General features: G+C 48.1%; 1 protein-coding gene across 1 annotated transcript in view; it reads right to left on the bottom strand.

Annotated features, from left to right (window-relative positions):
- nrp1a (neuropilin 1a) overlaps window positions 1-18,601 on the bottom strand; it is a gene marked incomplete at its 5' end in the record, with an annotated part of 118,995 nt that overhangs the window by 18,530 nt on the left and 81,864 nt on the right. Inside the window, 3 exons of the mRNA XM_080855536.1 lie at window positions 6,758-6,924; window positions 11,277-11,432; window positions 15,381-15,608. Of these exons, the coding sequence (XP_080711662.1) occupies window positions 6,758-6,924; window positions 11,277-11,432; window positions 15,381-15,608 (551 nt within the window). The remainder of the gene's footprint in view (window positions 1-6,757; window positions 6,925-11,276; window positions 11,433-15,380; window positions 15,609-18,601) is intronic.

Genomic DNA, 18,601 nt, shown 5'->3' with positions numbered 1-18,601 from the left:
TGTAAACAGTTTCACTTGGAGCCGGACCCATCTCCAGATGAATAACTAAAATCACTGGAAGTTCACTGTAATCACTGTAAGTTGCTAGGGACATTCTATCCATGTTTTTGCACATCCTTTCAAGGACTAAGAGTGAGCTGATGAAACAGCGCACACTATCTCTACAAAATGATTTCCAGACATCTGTGGGTTTGGAATGCAGACACTATTCTCCGTCTGTCTCCCTCTGTGCCCTCCCCTGCCTCAGTCCCACCTGGCTGTGTGCTAGGTGGCCAAGCTGGAAGCTGAGAGCTGTTTAACACGGGCGAGGGTAGTGAACGCACACTGCTCTCATTACACTGACAAATGAAAGCAGAAAAGCAGAAACGGAATTAGTCGCGCTCTAGCTTGTAGGCAGCCAGTTAAGCCCGCTGCGCAATTAGATTAACAGGGGAGAAATGTTTCAGCACATCTGTGTGTGTGTGTGTGTGTGTGTGTGTGTGTGTGTAGGATGTGTGAAGGAGGGAGTGCAAGTTCGTTTTCAACTTCCAATGTTGTCCCTTTTGTCCCCTCTGAGGAAGATGACTTGGTGCTAATCCGTCCTTAACCCTTGTAGAAATTCATTAAATGGAGCTCCATCATGAGTGCAGAATTAGCCTGAGCTGGCCCTATGGAGCCGTATGGAGCCCAGCGAAGGCTCAGGGGAGGAGAGCTGCTCTCCCAGCCCCAGCAGGCAGCAGGGTGGGGGGCTGCTCAGGGGGTTGATGGAACGCCGGAGAAGCAAGCAGCACAGAGGCTGTAGCAAATGGTTTCCCACTGCTCGTCTTTCTCATACCCCAGCTCGTCTTTCTCATAACGCAGCTCGTGAGAGTGGGTGGAGGGCTCGGCACATGGGGAGGGTTTTCAACGCAGAAGAGGGAAAAAGGAGAAAAAAATGGGGCTTGCCAGTTTAAGATCTGTTTATCTGGCAGCCACTTCAGTGTCTTTGTGGAAAATATACCCTCTCCCCAAGCTGTGTGTGTGTGGGTGGGAAAGAGAGAGAGAGAGAGAGCGAGAGAGAGAGAGAGAGTGTCTGATTGCCCAACTCTGGGGACCATAATATTCTGTTTGCTGTTCTTTTGGCTCACAAAACAAAGGATGAAAAAAATGAAAGAACAACACAGCTCCTCACTATGAGGAAGAGGAAGGCTTGTTTTATGGATCTGGTTAAAGATACTGTAAGGGCAAAATAAGACCAGGATGAGGAGGTGGGGGAGTCCTTAGTCCCTGTGGAAGTTAACAGACCTCCACGTCACCAAAGCACAGTCCTCCTCTCTCAGTCCTCTCCTCTCTCAGTCTTCTCCTCTCTCAGTCCTCTTCTCTCAGTCCTCTCCTCTCTCAGTCTTCTCCTCTCTCAGTCCTCTTCTCTCAGTCCTCTTCTCTCAGTCCTCTCTTCTCTCAGTCTTCTCCTCTCTCTGTCCTCTTCTCTCAGTCCTCTTCTCTCTCAGTCCTTTTCTCTCTCAGTCCTCTCTTCTCTCAGTCTTCTCCTCTCTCTGTCCTCTTCTCTCAGTCCTCTTCTCTCAGTCCTCTTCTCTCAGTCTTCTCCTCTCTCTGTCCTCTTCTCTCAGTCCTCTCCTCTCTCAGTCTTCTCCTCTCTCAGTCCTCTTCTCTCAGTCCTCTCTTCTCTCAGTCTTCTCCTCTCTCTGTCCTCTTCTCTCAGTCCTCTTCTCTCAGTCCTCTTCTCTCAGTCCTCTCTTCTCTCAGTCTTCTCCTCTCTCTGTCCTCTTCTCTCAGTCCTCTTCTCTCAGTCCTCTTCTCTCTCAGTCCTCTCCTCTCTCAGTCTTCTCCTCTCTCTGTCCTCTTCTCTCTCTGTCCTCTTCTCTCAGTCCTCTTCTCTCAGTCCTCTCCTCTCTCAGTCCTCTTCTCTCAGTCCTTTTCTCTCTCAGTCCTCTCCTCTCTCAGTCCTCTTCTATTCAGTCCTCTCCTCTCTCAGTCTTCTCCTCTCTCTGTCCTCTCCTCTCTCAGTCCTCCTCTCTTCCTTTGTCATCCATCATTTACCCATTGCCTTTTCCTCCAATTCTTTTTTTGGCATTAATTCTCCGACACCTGTGTGGTTTCTTATAAAATTCCATTAACTGAAGGTGTAATTAATTCGCTTTTCATGAAAATTGTATTACGCCATGCAGCGAGACCTCCGCACTCCCGTGGGACCTTTCTAATTCATCACCAAATTTACCTTGCAGAATTACGCTGCTATTTTTAGCACCTTGTGGCTGCTTGGTAGCATTAAATTATGCACCTTTTTTCCCAAGCTCCAATCATCTACTTCATCTGACAGTGAGAAACGACCTAAGCCAACTAATGGGTGCACAGGTACAGTGTGTGTGTGTGTGTGTGTGTGTGTGTGTGTGTTTTTAGTGTTTAACATAAAGAGAATCTGTAAGTCTAATTTCCTTAGTGAGGACCTGGTATTACACTTACCTACCGCAAAAGGGTCCAGATCTGGACATAGTCTGTTGTAATCCAGGACTAGGAGTCCATCTACACAGGTTTAACATTCACAATCCACTGAGGTTCAGTGGCATCTCCAATGGATTAGGGAACAGCATTGCTCTTTCCATCTTGGTCAGATATGCTACCACAGATGTTATAGAGCCTTAACAAAATAACTGATCAAAGAAGCTCTTCTTTGAAAGACATTGGAGCACATTTGTGGGTGGAAGCTCGAAATCTTCCTCTCCCTCAGTCTCACTTTCAGGACATGTTGAATACAGTGGGCTGAAACAGTCTACTATTCAGGCGAGTAGATTGGAGGGGAACAGGGCCTTAATGGGCTTTCATACGGCACCAAACAGCCCTTGGCTGGCTCAGAAATGTCCCTGTGTGTGCTTGAGGCCCTATCCCAATAACAGGCCTCCAGGCTTTATTAGACCGCTGCCTGATGTTCATTCCAATCCCATGCTTGTAATAACTCATCTGTTGGCATGGAGACAGAGCCTGCTGTGGCTTAACTGAAAACAGGCGAGATGATCAGTAGCCTTTCATAGAAAATGTTCAGATAAATTGTACAGGGGGAGGGGTGAGATGAGGCAAAACAATCAAGAGTTTAAACCAGGAATACTTGTATCCCCTCGATAGTGGTTAGTTGAGAGCATATCTATCCCTCTCCTGCCTCTTCCGTTAACAATTACTTGACAGCTCCATTTGTTTTCCTTCTGCCATCAGAGGGAAGTCTGCAATTAGTTAGAAAGACTCCATTTTCTGAAGGGGATTCACATTGCTGGCCACTTTAGGGGAAACAGCTCTGTCAATATTTCTCCTTGTCCAGAGGTGTAGGACCTCGGCCCCGGAGCTTTCCCCTGCCCTCCACTCATCAATCAAGGCATCACTGCTTCCTGTTGAACCGCTTGGCACCGCCGCATGTCCACGTCAGACTACACCATCAAGTGCTGTTTTCCCCCAAAATACACCGCTGTGTGTTATCTGTCTGAGGGTGGGGGTGTTGTTTCTACGAGGTTGATTAAAGTAAACATCCTTTCTCTTAGTGCTCAGGGAGACAGGCCCTCACGTCTCGTGATTTCTCTCATGATCAAACCGTTTAAGGAACCAGCAGGAGAGACGTGGGCAGCAACAGCAGAATGTGTTTGGATGTATTCACCACACCATTAGATTTATGGTAATGGTGGAGCTTTGGTAAATAAATTATGACCATGTAAAGGGAAATTATTGCAAAGCACAGAACAACATGAAAAATGGGAACAGACATTAATTTAGACCCCGGACGACTTGTGCCCTCCCATTATGCGATCCAGGTAGAAATGCTTTTAAGTATTGACAAGCCTTTCCCCCCACTCAACAGCTAATGCATAATGCATGGCTGCTCTGTGATCAATGACTACTGTCTGAATGAGTCATTCCTTTGGAGAGTTTAAAGTATCATTAAGGAACCTTTGACTTGAAGACACGCCAGTGATGCTGGATCAAACCACGTTATCAAAACCCATAGTTTAGACGGAGCCATTTTGCTTTTATGCCAGACTTTAAGTGAGGTACATTAGTTCCAACGTACATCTGTTTTTGAGTGTTTTCAGCCATTTTTCAAAAGCGCTGGTCACTCTTTGGAGGAAGCTCAATGTGTTGTACAGCTGCAGGTACTTCCTCTGGCAATGTCACGCAGCAACCAATGCTTCCTATTGAAAACAGACCTACCCCATAAATATGACTTTTTCAGACAGAAAGGTCACTTCTTACACATCCGGAATATTTGATGCAGATTGTAACATGCAATACAAAACACTCTTAAATACCAACAGGGCATGGTGTGCATAACTGTGCCCCCTGTTCCTGTTTCTATTTCTGTTTTTGCAAATGGCATATGTATTTATGGCAAATAAACAGAAATGAAATGAGGTAGTCCAGACGGTCTCCTCTGTTTCTTTCTCCATGGGACCTCTGCCAACAGGTATCTGCCCTGGCCAAACTGAATTTGGATCATCCAGACCGAGACATAGATGTCTTCCAGTCCCCAATACTAATCGCTATGAGGCGGCCTATAAGCTTTGCCTTGACCCTGGCTCTGCCACGAATACAAAATATAGAATGAGAGGCACAGCAGAGAATCAGATGCTTGTCCCCTCGCTGCACTGCGTTCCAAGAGGTAATTGTGTCTGGTGAATTAGTTCAATAAATAATGAATGGATGATATGCATGTGAGGAGATATGGGGGGAGGGGGTTAGTGCGTGGGTCTTGATTTGTGAGTGTGAAGTGGTCGGCTTCATTAGTTAGGCGCGGTGCACACGAGAGGGGGACAATTGTTGTCAGTGTTCAGACAAGCTTAATGAGAGTGAATTCAAGAATCTCACTCCTTTAATTGCACTTGTCATAATGAAACTCTTTCACAAGTGCAAAGCATGCAAGGTGAGGATGGTTCTTTAAATTTGAAATTAAAACATTCTGTGAGAGTCTGTCTATTGTTTCCTTGGAAACAGATGAGCAGAGTTCAACCTTTGACTTCGGATTGGCTGGTGAAAATTACAGCGGTCTGGTAAGAATCAAAGATCTTGAAAAACTGTCTCCAGGATTTTACTGCCAAAAAACTCTTTCATCCCTAATCAATAGTCATCAGAGAATTTGTAATGCTTTGAAAATGGTTCTCCTTGGCTCAATACAACCCAGTGGGAGACACTGCATCTTAAGTTTCATTAAAAAAAGCATCGACTCGTCAGCTAAAGCTGAGTGTCTATGAAGTCCACTTAATTATGGATCAAATATGAGCTGGCAACTACACAGCCAAGTGGAACTGCCCAATTGGTTTTAAAAGTGGTGATTTTTCTACATTTTCCCTTCTGCAATCAACAAACAACACACATTTGGATCAGACACATTCTCCTTTCTGTCTTTTTCAGAGGCAGCACAGTATTGCCAAATCCTGGAACTCCATGATACTGGCAGACAGAGAGAAAAAAGGCATGGCGAGAGGGAACAGGGCGAAGAAGGAAGGAATGACAAAGCAGACAGGGAAGAGAAGAGGAAGAATGACAGACAGATAGAGGCAGGAAAAGGGGAGAGAAGAAACAATTGTCCCTTTGTTTGGCCACACACACAGACACCCTCGGGCAGCCAGCTCTCCACAGCTGTGGAATTTCCCCTCTGAGCTGGGCACAGAGCGTCTGAGGTTTGGGAAGAGCAGGCGGGCGGGCGGGCGGCGGACGAGTCAGCAGAAGACCAGACGAAGGACCTCTACCCTGAGATGCCTCCCTTCAGTCCCACAGGAAGCGGTGCTGAGGGCCACCAGTGGCTGGCTCATGTCATGTGCGGTCAGGAGCATTACGGCCCCCTTCTGCTGATTCAATTATTGGGGGAAGTGGAGTTAAAGCCTGCAGGACAATATTTTGATAGCAGTGAGCCGAGGCTGCTTCATGGACCTCCCCTAGCACATCTTTGGCTTTGGGTCAGTGCTATTATTAGCCCCCTGAGGAGCATGTTTGGCCCAATCTTTTCAGGGACAGACGGAGATGGTGAAAGAAAATAAAGTTATGGCTGCATGTTGGGAGGCTTGGCTGAAAGATGCCCCAAGGGTTAATACTCGAAAACAACCCAAACATTCCCACCCAACAGAAAGGGGGGGGGGGGCACGGCATGAGGCCTGTGTGTTCTAGTGCTGCAGTTGTCATGTCAACATAACAATCAGTTGCGGTAGTCAGTGTGTCTGAAGGAGTTTCCAAAGGAGTATGCATTTCTCCCATGTAGCTGTATGTTTACCTTATCTGTTTATTTATTGGGTTATTGGGTGTGTCAATGTGGAATAGCAGCTCCGTTCTGTATCATTTCAACAAAATTCCAGAGAGATACAAGATGTCTGTGGTTTCAGGTGGTTATAAGCTCAGCCAATCAGACACAGAGATGAAGAGCACATGCTGTATCCAAGACAACAGGAGGCTTTGTGTTAGTTGGCATGCTGAACTTGGGTTTCTTTCCGGAAGCCATAATGATTCATCATATTTGTGGAGTCCATTTGCGGTTTGACGGAACAAACCACCAGTTGTCTGTGAAAACACGGACTTAACCGACTTCACCCCTGGCAGAAAATGCACTCATATACCAACAGAATACGAACGTCTCAAAGCCTGATGTAGCAATTTCTTTAGCAAACAATTGCAGCGGAGGCTTCTGGAAACAGTTTGATGGCAGTGCTGATTCGTGTCTCATAGCTCAAACAAGGTCTTCCGTCTGGCAAGCATGGAAAGAAACATTCATTTTAAACAGGAAAGGATTCAGTGACTAGGAGCTGCAGTGTACCTGAATCCACTCCTTAGTGGAATCCTCGGCTGGTGTCCAGGCGTTCTCGTCGTTGTTGAGTCTGGAACGTTCTGTGGACCAGCCGGCACTGTACTGGGAAGTGGCAACGATGTGTTCTGACGGGATTTCACCTGACTCTATCCCCAGGGGCTCAAAGCAGTCGAAGTCTACAGGAGAGAAAAGGGGGTTGTGTGAGTTAGAGGGATGTCGTGATAGATTTACACATTTCAGTATTCACAATAGCAAAACTGCTGTGGACATCTGACAAAAACACCTTATTGACTTATTGACTAAATGTAATGTGTGTGTGTGTGTGTGTGTGTGTGTGTGTGTTTGTGTGTGTGTGTGTGTGTGAGTGTGTGTGTGTGTGTGTGTGCTTGCATGTGCAGAGGAAATCTGTTAAGAGAGGTAAGTGTCAGATCCCAGGAGAAGGGAACATGTCATGCCCAGAGTGCCGCCAACCCCCAGGGACCTTGCCACCACTCACACACACACACACACACACACACACACGCCACTTCAGCCGTGGTGGCCCGAATAAAGAGCATCAACTCTGCTTCAGCGACCCACGCTCCATCCTCTCCCTCGCTCCTGTTTTCTCTCTCTCTCTCTCTCTCTCTCTCTCTCTCTCTCTCTCTCTCTCTCTCTCTCTCTTTCTCTTTCACTCTTTCTCTCCTGTTCTCTCGCTCCTTCCAGAAAAAGGCCTGTAATGGAGTTCTACAGCTGAAAGTGTACTACATTAAGACATAAAGCCGCATTCATAAAACATTCAGCTTAGGCTCTTACCGAAGAAGCAGAGGCAGAGCGGGGGAGAAAATAGAAGCGTTATGCATTACAATACATTAAAGAAGTTTGCCCCCTTTCAAACTTTCCTGTAGGCTCTTTTTTTTGTTCTGAGTGTGTTTTGTACATGCTGCACATTTCCTTACACTCGCCTCCCCCAGGGTGGAAAAATTCCCCGTCATTCCCTCTGTTTCACAGAGAAGGAGAGAAAGACATATATCAGCCAGCGTGCCATGCCACCCAGGTTTGGCTGTGTGCTGGGTGTTTGTGTTGACGGGGGACAGTCGTCCCAGTCGTCCCCTGGCTCCCCAGTCTGGGTGGCTGGAGCATCGGGGTCGGGCAAAGTTCAGCCCCTGACCCCTGGAGGCCGTTGTCCAGACACAGTGGCACAAAGGAAAGTCGTGCTTCTATGTGTATATGTAGGGGGGGGGGGGGGGGGGGGGGGGGCAACTAGGGAACAAGCCAACAAGCCAATAAAGTGACCAGATAACGCCAAATACACCTCAACAAACACATCAGTTAAACAGTCTGACACACTCAATGGCATTCCGGGAGACAGGGAAACATCAGCAAACAGGTTAAGACTGTGCAAGCACACACGCTCAAACACACACACACACACACACAAAAACACACACACACACACACACACACACACACACACACACACACACACACACACACACAGTCTCAGTGACTGATGCAGTGGCCCACTGTCTGCAGGTCTAACTGCCTCAGAGCAGATGGAGAGCCCATCTGTGTTAGCTGGGAAACATCAGTTACAGTTGCCGTGGGTTACAGATCACGCACCAAGCACTGCATATCAATCCATGCATCTAAATCAGAACACTGCCCTAGAAAAGAAACGCTCATCATTTCTGCAGCTAAGACATGAACCTTCTTTAGCCTACATGACAGGTCTTAGCATTGGTTTCCCTCAGGCTAATTGCAGACTGTATGCACGGTCCAGACCAACACTCTCCTCCTTCCATCTTCCATAAGAGGCCATGCTCACATCTCTCGCTCTCCTCCCCTCCGTATCCTATGCTCACATCTCTCGCTCTCCTCCCCTCCGTATCCTATGCTCACATCTCTTCCTCTCCTCCCTCCGTATCCTATGCTCACATCTCTTCCTCTCCTCCCCTCCGTATCCTATGCTCACATCTCTTCCTCTCCTCCCTCCGTATCCTATGCTCACATCTCTTCCTCTCCTCCCCTCCGTATCCTATGCTCACATCTCTTCCTCTCCTCCCCTCCGTATCCCATGCTCACATCTCTTCCTCTCCTCCCCTCCGTATCCTATGCATCACTCCACCCCTGTCATTTTCTGCCTCTACATCCGCACCGCAGTCAACACTCACATCCCAGTCACTGTGGGGGTGGAGGGGGGGACATAGAGTGGTTCTTCTCCCTGCCTACTGCTAGCCTGCTCTCAGGGTGGCGTCTGCCTGCCACCAGAGCACACAGCAGCAGCCCATCAGAGCAGTGCTCTTAGAGCCATGCTGTAAACCAGGGGCTGCTCAGGTCAAACCTCGTGTGGGCATTTAGAGGAATGGAGTGGAGTTCATCCTGAGGCCAGTCTGAAGCCCTTCAGGTAGGGGGGCAACGCTGCTGAGCCTGAGAGGCATCGCTTTTAGAGACCGCTCTCCAGTGGTCAGGACTGGCAGAAAAGCAATTAGATGGTCTTAAATTGGCTAAGCTGCTCAAATCAACCTAAGAGATCCCAAAATGCTAAATCATGCAGAGAGATGTTAGCATGAGATAGTATTAATCATGCAGAGATATGTTAGCATGAGATTGTATTAATCATGCAGAGAGATGTTAGCATGAGACGTTAGCATGAGATTATATTAATTGCAGAAGACAGGAGAGCTGGACGTCTGTACTTCGTTGGCCTCTCTTCACCAGACCAGTAGTGGGTTGGTAAAGAGCCATGGTAAATACTTCTGTGTGTGTTTGTGTGGGTTGAGGGTTTTTAAAAGCAGAGATACAGAATGCAGATTTAGGGATGTGATTAATAATTAATATGACATGTCTTCAGTGCTCGGCTGCAGCTGTGACAACACTGAACTCATTCTCCAACATAGCTGCCAACCGGCAAATACCATCCAGAAACATAAGCAGAAAAGGGTAATAGTAGAGATGACAGAAGGTTTCACATCTTTCCATCTCCAATGTCTTATTCATCTCATCCTAGTCCCTCTCCACATGACAAGAACCACATGCTTCACATTGCTAAATGTTATCTAAGTTATCTAGACTCTCCTTAAAACTGCTGTATTTATGTCCCAGTAAGTTAGTGGCAACCACCCCTAAATTGCATGAATTAAAATGCTATCCCTAATCCATCTTGGGTGGTCCTCCCACACACGCGAGATCTGATCTGTTGTTGACGCAGTGCTAAGTCAGTGTATTGGCAGCACTGCAGTCTCTCCTCCCTGCCTGCCTGCCTGCCTCCCTGCCTGCCTGCCTGCCTGCCTGCCTGCAGAACAGGACCTGTGGGGAATGCCAGCGCAACACTGTCCTCACTGAGCCAACAGCGCACGCACACGCACACACACAGATTACTGGTGAGCTCCATCTACCTCACCTCCAGCTGAGGCGATTAGCGTTTTAAGACAAATACAACAATCAAGAGGTGGAGGAAATAGAAGAAAGAGTCTATGTGTGTGTGTGTGTGTGTGTGTGTGAGAGAGAGAGAGAGAGAGGGTGAGAGAGAGTGAGAGAGAGAGAGAGAGAGAGAGAAAGAAAGAATGAAAGAGGGAACTGAAGAGGGCGAGATGGAGCAGACAGATCGAGACAGAGAGAGAGAAAAACAAGACATATAGACAGAGAAAGCCGAGAGATGGGAGGGGGATGCTGGAGGGGAAGGAAAGGGGCTGGGGACGACAGAGAGAGAGAGGGGGAGGGGAGGGAGGGAGGAGTCAGGAGGGTTGAGGGTCGTCTGTGAACAGATTTACAGTCTCTCCGAGACACTAGTGTCTGGTGGTGCTTGCACTAGTCGCAAATGAAATGTTTAGCCAGAGCATTCTCAAATTGGGGTGAAGAGGTTGTGCCCCAGGGCAATCATGTTTGAAAAAACCACAAGGAAGTGTCTAGCAAGAACGTGTGGGAGAGTGAGCATGTCCCTGACGCTACGTTCCTGAGCACCAGTGTGTAAACCAAGGCTCATAAAATAGAGTTCTATGATGCGTGACTCCTCTCCCACATCTACTTAATGAAAAAGTGTGGGTGTGCGTGTGAGATAGAGATAGATAGAGAGAGGGGGGGAGAGAGGGTGTGTGTGTGTGTGTGTGTGTGTGTGTGTGTGTGTGGGGGGGGCAGTGTGTTGTGAATCACTAGGACATGTTGATTTAATAACTCCCTCTGTCTTTCATGTTATTACAGAGAGTGCATCTGCACGGCACCAGTTCACCGTCTCACCCTTTCTCCCCGCTTGTCTCGACTACAGAGGAAACAACACATACACACACACACACACACACACACACACACGCAGGAAACGACACATAACTGCTGGGAGGCGGGGAGGGAGTATGTCAGCGTGCACAACGCGTCAGATTGAAAATCAACTTCAGGTAAAGTACTGGAGCGTTTTCTTTCTTTAAGAAGATTTCATATGTTGTCCTTTCCACTGTATCAAGACCTGCGAGTGGATGATATGCTGCATGCTCTGGTCTGTTCTGTTCTGTTGGGAGGGTGCAATGTGGGTTTGTGCCCGTTCTTTCAGACTCACCCTCTGGCAGAGTGCGCTCCAGGACGGTGAAGTTGGCAGAGAAGCCCTCCTTGGCGATGGCGCTGTCGGTGTTGATTGTCAGGGCAAGGATGCCCGTGTAGGAGATGATGCGCCCTGGGGTGGTCTGCCCACAGAACCGGCCGATGTATGGACCCACTGTGAGGAAAAGAGAAGGAGAGAGAGACAGACAGAGGAAAAGAAAGAAAGAGAGAGAGCATTTCATTGTTACTTTAATGCTGAAAAGGAGAAGAGAAAGAGTGATACAGAGTGTTCAATTCATCGCATTTGTGATTAAAGAATGTCTCGAAACGTGTTTGTTTACTGAGGTTTACGACACCGTGGTGCAAACAGACACACTCCTGAGGCCACATCTCCACAGGGTGTCCACTGAATCCTGGCTGACCTCATCGTGACCCCAGATGACCCAACATGCCTGGAACATTCCAATTCCACACCCACTCATCCTTGAATCCAACCAAAGTGAAAAAAAGAGAAGAAAAGAAAAGACAGAAAAAGAAGAAAGGAGAGTCTCTGCCCAGCACAAGGCGAGGCTGGCGTTTCCGTCCGCTTGTCAGTCATAAATTCCTGGGCCTCTTTTAATGGTTTGGGGTCTGGAGGTTGTCTAGATCACACAAACCCCACTCAACAGCACAGACAAGGGGAAGCTGGAGCTAACAAATGGACGTGGGAGGGAGAGGAGGGAGAAGAGGGAAACGAGAAGAAAATGGAGGGCAGTAAAAGTGATCCTCTGACACGTTCCAGTGAGCACACTGAATACATGCATGCTTCATTTGGGCGAGGGAAAGAAAAGGTGATTCAGAGAAAGAGAAAGAAGGAGAGAGGGAGGGGCAGAGAGGGAGAGAGATAAAAGAGGAGGGAACAGAACAGGCAGAGGTGAGGGAAAAGAGAAGAGAATAAAGTTTTAATGAGATGGTGACATTGGTCTTCCCCCCTCCCTCCCTCTCCCTCTCTCTCTCCCTCTCTCTCTCCCTCTTTCCCTCTTTCCCCTGTGCTTATCAGTGATTAGCAGCTCTGTGATCTGTGAGGCGAGACGAGGCGAGACGAACGGCTGGTCTTCTAGAGCATGGCCCTCAGCCAGTCAGAACAAGACAGGGAGATGAAAGAGGCCCGTCAGCTGTGAGGATGGACCGGGGTGGGGGTGGGGGTGGGGGGGTGCATATGGGTTAAATAGGAAAAGGGCTTAAAGAAACCATGACACCATGACAACTTCCACAGAATAAGTAATGCACCAGGTGCACTTATGGGCTTAGAATTCTTCAATTATTTCACAAGGCAGATCCAGGACGTATGTGTGTGTGGCCACATGGATCACTTAAATCACACTGAGCACTTTCCTACATGCTGCTAAATGTACACATAACGTACAAATAATATTTGTAATTTGCAGATTGTCAACACCAAGAGGAACTAATGATGATGAAAGTAAAACATAGCCCCAGATACCCGGGTCTAACAATGCCCATGTCAGACGCATTTGATATGGGTCAGTTTGTTTTGTGCAAATAGCCTAGCATATTAGCATAGGCTTTTTACAATATGGCTATTGCCCAACGTTGGGGCATAGATGGCAGTGGTATTCGGCCAAGGAGTACCAACGAGGAAAAACTAAACAAATAAAGTCACAACCAAGTAGCATTTAGTTTTACGTGACAAGATGACATAACGCTGATAAAAAAACATGGGGTTGTTTTCTACCATTTCATGAAACACTGGAGTGCGGTTGATTTGAAGAAAGTTCAGATTTGTGAAGAGAATTGGCATACATTGTTTGATAACTCTGACGAAAAAACCTGCATACAGAAATCGTGGGATTGTGTGTACACGTGTAGCAAAGCTTGATACATTTGGCCTGTGATTTTATTTTTAATTTGTGTGGGAATGTGGTTGTGTGTGTGTGTGTGTGTGTGTGTGTGTGTGTGTGTGTGTGTGTGTTGTGTGTGTGTGTCTGACTGTATATGTATGTCTAGAATTGTCTGCATGACTCAACATTGCAATGAAATATTAAACAGCTGCTCAGCGTGAACCCTCCTCCATGTGCCCGTGTGTTCCGCAGGAGAGGGAGGGGAGAGAGAGGAGAGTGCAGAGGGGGAAGTGTGTGTGTGTGCTGGGGGGGCAGAGGGGAGTGTGTGTGGTGCTGTGGGGGCTAGGGGGGGGGGGGGGCTGAGGGGGTGTGTGTGGTGCTGGGGGGGCAGAGGGGAGTGTGTGGGGGCTTGGGGGGATGGGGAGGAGTGTGTCCCCTGGTGCTCCAGAGGCGGCGGTCTAGCGCCCACAGTCTTCTGCACTAATGCACTATTGATCGGTGTGGCCCTGCCGGTAGGATGCAAGTCTCTCAGGGAGAAGGAAGCCCTTTCACAGGCCACTGTTTCCCACTCTGTGACCTCCTCCTCAGCCCCCACCATGTTCTTCCTCCTGTGAAGGGGTTCCAGAAATGGCCACGGAACATGTCAAGGCCTTCTCCTGAAAAACATGCCCAGACGCACTGTGCCAATCCCACAGCCAACCTTCGGCCCTGGGATGACGAGGACAGTGGCCTCTCCCCTTTCCTTTTTTTCTTGACTGTTATCAACCCTAGCGTGTCTCTCAACAACCACCCAAGGACAACAACAACTTTAACCACCTTTCAAAGACAACTTCAATAAAAAGACCATGACGACAGTTCAAGTTCAGAAAGTTCAGTTCGAGTTAACAAAGTTCTCTAGTGAACTAAAACACTCTCTTAGCCTGCTGGCGGTAGGTGTCATCTGTTCCCGTCATCTTCTCACCTCCTCTCCAAAATAGAGGGTGATAATAAGGCTGTGCCACTGTGGCTCCAAGGACCATTCTGTGACCCCCTTCTTTTTAACGCTGCAGAAACACTCTTTGATTTGCCTAACCCGTGTTAAGCTCTCTTTCCAGAGACATAACAACACTCAGTCCAGACGCTTCCCATTCTCTCTCTGAAACCCTTTTAGACCAGTGCACATAGGGTGGGAAATGGCTACAGTCTGCATGCCAGAGTGAGCACCCACCCATCCTAATGAATGAAGACAAACAGTCCTGCTCAGACCCAAGACCAGGCAGTGCCCTCAGATCCCCCAGCCCTGCTCAGACCCAAGACCAGACCATGCAGCCTCCTCACATCCCCCAGTCCTTGGCACTGCTGCCACTGCCCTAGGCCCCTTGTTGACATGATGTTGACAGGCCCCACTAATCACATTCTGCTGACCGTGCTGATGTGTGTGTCTATGTGTGTGTGTGTGTGCGTGAGAGAGAGAGAAAGTGAGAGTGTGTGCGTGTGTGTCTGTGTGTGTGTTTGTGTGTGTGTGTGTCTGTGAAGTTGTGTGTGTGTGTGTGTGTGTGTGTGTGTGTGAGAGAGAGAGAGTCTGTGAGTGTGTGTGTGTGTGTGTGTCCTGGAGCCCCTACCCTAACCCCATCCTGATAAGACTTCATATCTTCACTTGTTTTTTTTACCGCCAGTTGTTTGTGTTTCTTGCAACGGAACGGAACGCTCGTCAAGGAGAGCCATTTCCTGGTTCTCCCCCCCGAGATCAATCACAGGGCATTGTTATGGAGCGATAGCATCTCCCCTCTGGGGGAGGAGGAGGGAAGGAGGAGGGCAGAGTCGAGGAGGGGACCGGGCATAGCCAAGGGCAAGACCTCGCTCCGGCTCCTCATGCCAACCCCCCCTCTTCCTCCACCCCCCACCAGTGAAAGGAGCAGCTGACATGGGGGCCCATGCTCCAGGCAGTGGGGCCTAAATATGAGCATTGTGTTCAGAAGGGCTTGGCCCCGCAGGCTCATGAGCCAGCTCCAGACTGAAGAGGTGCATTGTGGGTCTGAAGCGAAACTGGGTCATCTGACTGCTGGTCATGCATGTCTAGAGCTCATGGCTATGTTCAAGCACGCGTCTTGTGCTAAAAATGTAAATCACTAATTGAACAGTTTTTTTTTGCTGTTGGTTGTTGTGCTGTTACTGTTGGTCCTTCATCACTGTGCTATTCCAATGAAGCCAAGAAGCATACTTGCATGCATGCGTCTGGGAGTGTCATCCTTCTGTTCTTGTGTGAGTGTGAGCATGTGTGTAAGAGTTCAAAAGCTACTCACCCCCAGGGAAGCCATCCCAGATCTCCAGGCGGTCGTAGCGGCAGTGGACGCCGGCAGGAGGATTGGGGTCTGGCTCCAGCTCAAAGCTCTCAAACTCCAGCACGATCTCAGACATCTTGGGAGCAAAGATCATGAAGGTGCAGTCTAGCTGGTTGGGATACTTCTCTGGGTAGCCTGGGGACTTGATAACTCCGCTGTTAGAGGTGAAGTTTCTGGAACATTCTGGACCTGAAATAAAAGAGGACGGGAAACTTTATTAAAAGTTAATTTTACGTGTGTGTGTGTGCGTGTGTGTGTGTGCACAAGTGTGTATGTGTGTGCATACATCACAAGTGAACCCTCATATTACATGTCTGTGCAACATATGACAAACATTGCTTCAAAATGAATGGGAGTACACCCACACACACACACACCCGCACAAGTGAAAACATTTACTCAGATCTCCCTACTTCTCTTTGTGCCTTCCCCAGATGAAGGAGCAAGGAGTAGGAAGTACAAGACAGGACTGGGAGAGGACATGTGTACATTCACCATAAACCAAGACAAAGAGAGGACATGTGTACATTCACTATAAGGAATGTGTGTCCAGGCACATCACCACCTCGCCTCAACACCACTGACAGAAAGAAAGCAAGGGAGACAGGGAGGGGGGAGAGGAGAGAGGGGGGAGAGCTGTGCTCTCATTCAACAACAGACAGGTGATGGGCTCGGCTAAGTGAGGTAGACACCAAGTGAGTGAGACTGGCAGAAGGAGAACGGAATGGAGAAAAGGAGCATGCGAGTGAGAGAAGGAGAGAAAGAAGGAGAACGGAATGGAGAAAAGGAGCATGCGAGTGAGAGAAGGAGAGAAAGAAGGAGATGGAAAGGGAGAAGAGGAGTGAGAGAAAGCTCTTGAGCAAGCATGGCACAGGAGATGTGAAGTGCTCATACTGTAACGGTCTTGGGCAGCTTTGCTTAAAAGTGGTAAAGTGTTCTCAGCCCTGTCATTTTGGGCATCTCGCTGGGCCCCTAATTCATGCCCATCAGAGCCACTCCAGCCTGTCCGGCACGCGCCACCACAGCCTGCCTCCGGAGAATGGATTTCCCCCCCTCTCTCTCTCTCTTCCTTTTACTTTTCCCCTCTTTTGGATGGTTGGGGAGTAATTGGTTAGTGCACCAATTTTGAGTTTGAAGAGAGCTGACATTTAGTGCTGAACTAGAAATGGGTTGTTCAAACCAGCAGGACATTAATTCCTCCCATTTCTGTCAGTATAAAGAGCTTTCAGTGTTTTTTCTTCCTTTGTCCCACCTAGCCTTCCGTAGGACTTCTGCTTCACGGTGGAGGAGACATTGAGCTAAAATAGCCTCAAATGGAGGAGAACAGCAGGATGGGAGTTCAATGGCTTCATAGCGGTATTGTGTGAAGGAGAAGAAAAGACAGATATGGAGAAAGGGGTTGCAGAAGACAAATCATAGGTGAGGATATAGGCCTATCCGTAGTATCTGTCATTGTCATTAGATGGCTTTTAAAGATTAGCTTTTGTAAACTTTAGATTAGTTTTTGTAGACTTTATAGACATGAATGAGCAGTGTGTGTGTGTGTGTGTGTGTGTGTGAAGCTGTGTGTGTGTGTGTGTGTGTGTGTGTGTGTGTGTATGTGTGTGTGTAGGTGTGTGTATGTGTGTGTGTAAGAGAGAGAGAGAGAGAGAGAAGAAAGAATGAAATAAACACATACGCTGTGCTCTTTGGCCCTTTTACAAGAGGTTGAGAAACACTGTGTAAGTAAGAGAGAGATGAGGGTGTAAATTGTGATAAGAAGATACAGAGGACAATAAAAATGACACCTGAAAGACCTGCTATCTGTGAGTGGCCCAGCCAACCATATCCCATCTTCTCTTCTTTACACAGTCACCATCCCTCAGTCCTCTCTCTCTCTCTCTCTCTCTCTCTCTCTCTCTCTCTGTCCCTCTCTGTCTTGTCTCTTTCCCCTCTCTTTCTCTCTCCCTCTTCATCGCTCTCTCTCTGTCTCTCTCTCTCTCTCTCTCTCTCTCTGCTAAGAGTTCTGGTAAAGTTCCACCTGCAGTCATTCATCTTCCGCATGGAGGGGAGATGAACTGGTATGCTCTTTTTAAACCCAGACTGAAGTCGATGAGCGGTTGCTGTAGATGTGGGAGTTGAAAACACATTGTTGACTCGGGTATTAATGGAGTCAGTTGTGGGTTTAAGATGGCATTCCTCTCTATCCCCATTACAAAAACACACACACACACACACACACGCCTTTACAAACATACACTCACACACACACACACACACACACACACACACACCCTTACAAACATACACTCACACACACACACGCCCTTACAAACATACACTCACACACACACACACACACACACACACACACACACACACACACACACACACACACACAAACATACACTCACACACACACACGCCCTTACAAACATACACTCACACACAAACACACACACACACACACACACACACACACACACACACACACACACACACAGACAAACACACAAACAGGCCCACACAAGCACACACACACAAACAGGCCCATATAAACACACACAAACACTCTTGGGTGGTGGAGACTCCAGTGCCGACTCCGTTTCTCAGGGTTTGGCCCCAAGCCTGGCTTGTTAAGGGAGATCTTACACATACTTTTCTTAGATTCCAACAGATTTATAGATCAGCCTCATAACAAAACTGTCTCAACTCGCCCCTCCACCCACCCCCAGCCCACTGTGTGTAGCCCACTGTGTGCTCGAAATAATACTCTTAGTGCTCTTTTGAGTCTTGCGTCTGAGTACGCCAAAACACAGTCGAACACGTGGACAGGACATATACCTTTAGGGTGACTGAGGTTTCAAATCCCCCTATCTCCCCCACCCCCCTCCTCCACCTCTCTCTCTCTCTCTCTCTCCCTCTGTTGTGGTGGTGTATGGTGCTGTTGTACGTGTGGTGCTGTTTAGTTTGGATTACGTCTGCAAGCTGAGTAATTAGCCAGACCACATAACCACCGGCAACCCCTCTGCCAGGGAGGTTAATGGCCATGTCAGAGTTACGCACTGTTCAGACGCACACACACACACACACACACACACACACACACACAGAGACAAACATACTGCCAATGCAGTTAACATGCCAGCTTGGCTGATGACACCGGTGTTGAGTGACGTAGGTAATAGATGGCTGGGGTCAGC

The sequence above is a fragment of the Sprattus sprattus genome (assembly GCF_963457725.1).
Source record: "Sprattus sprattus genome assembly, chromosome: 17".
NCBI classification, from domain to species: domain Eukaryota; kingdom Metazoa; phylum Chordata; class Actinopteri; order Clupeiformes; family Clupeidae; genus Sprattus; species Sprattus sprattus.
The sequence above is the reverse complement of the archived record's forward strand: the minus strand, read 5'-3'. Positions and strand labels throughout refer to the sequence as shown.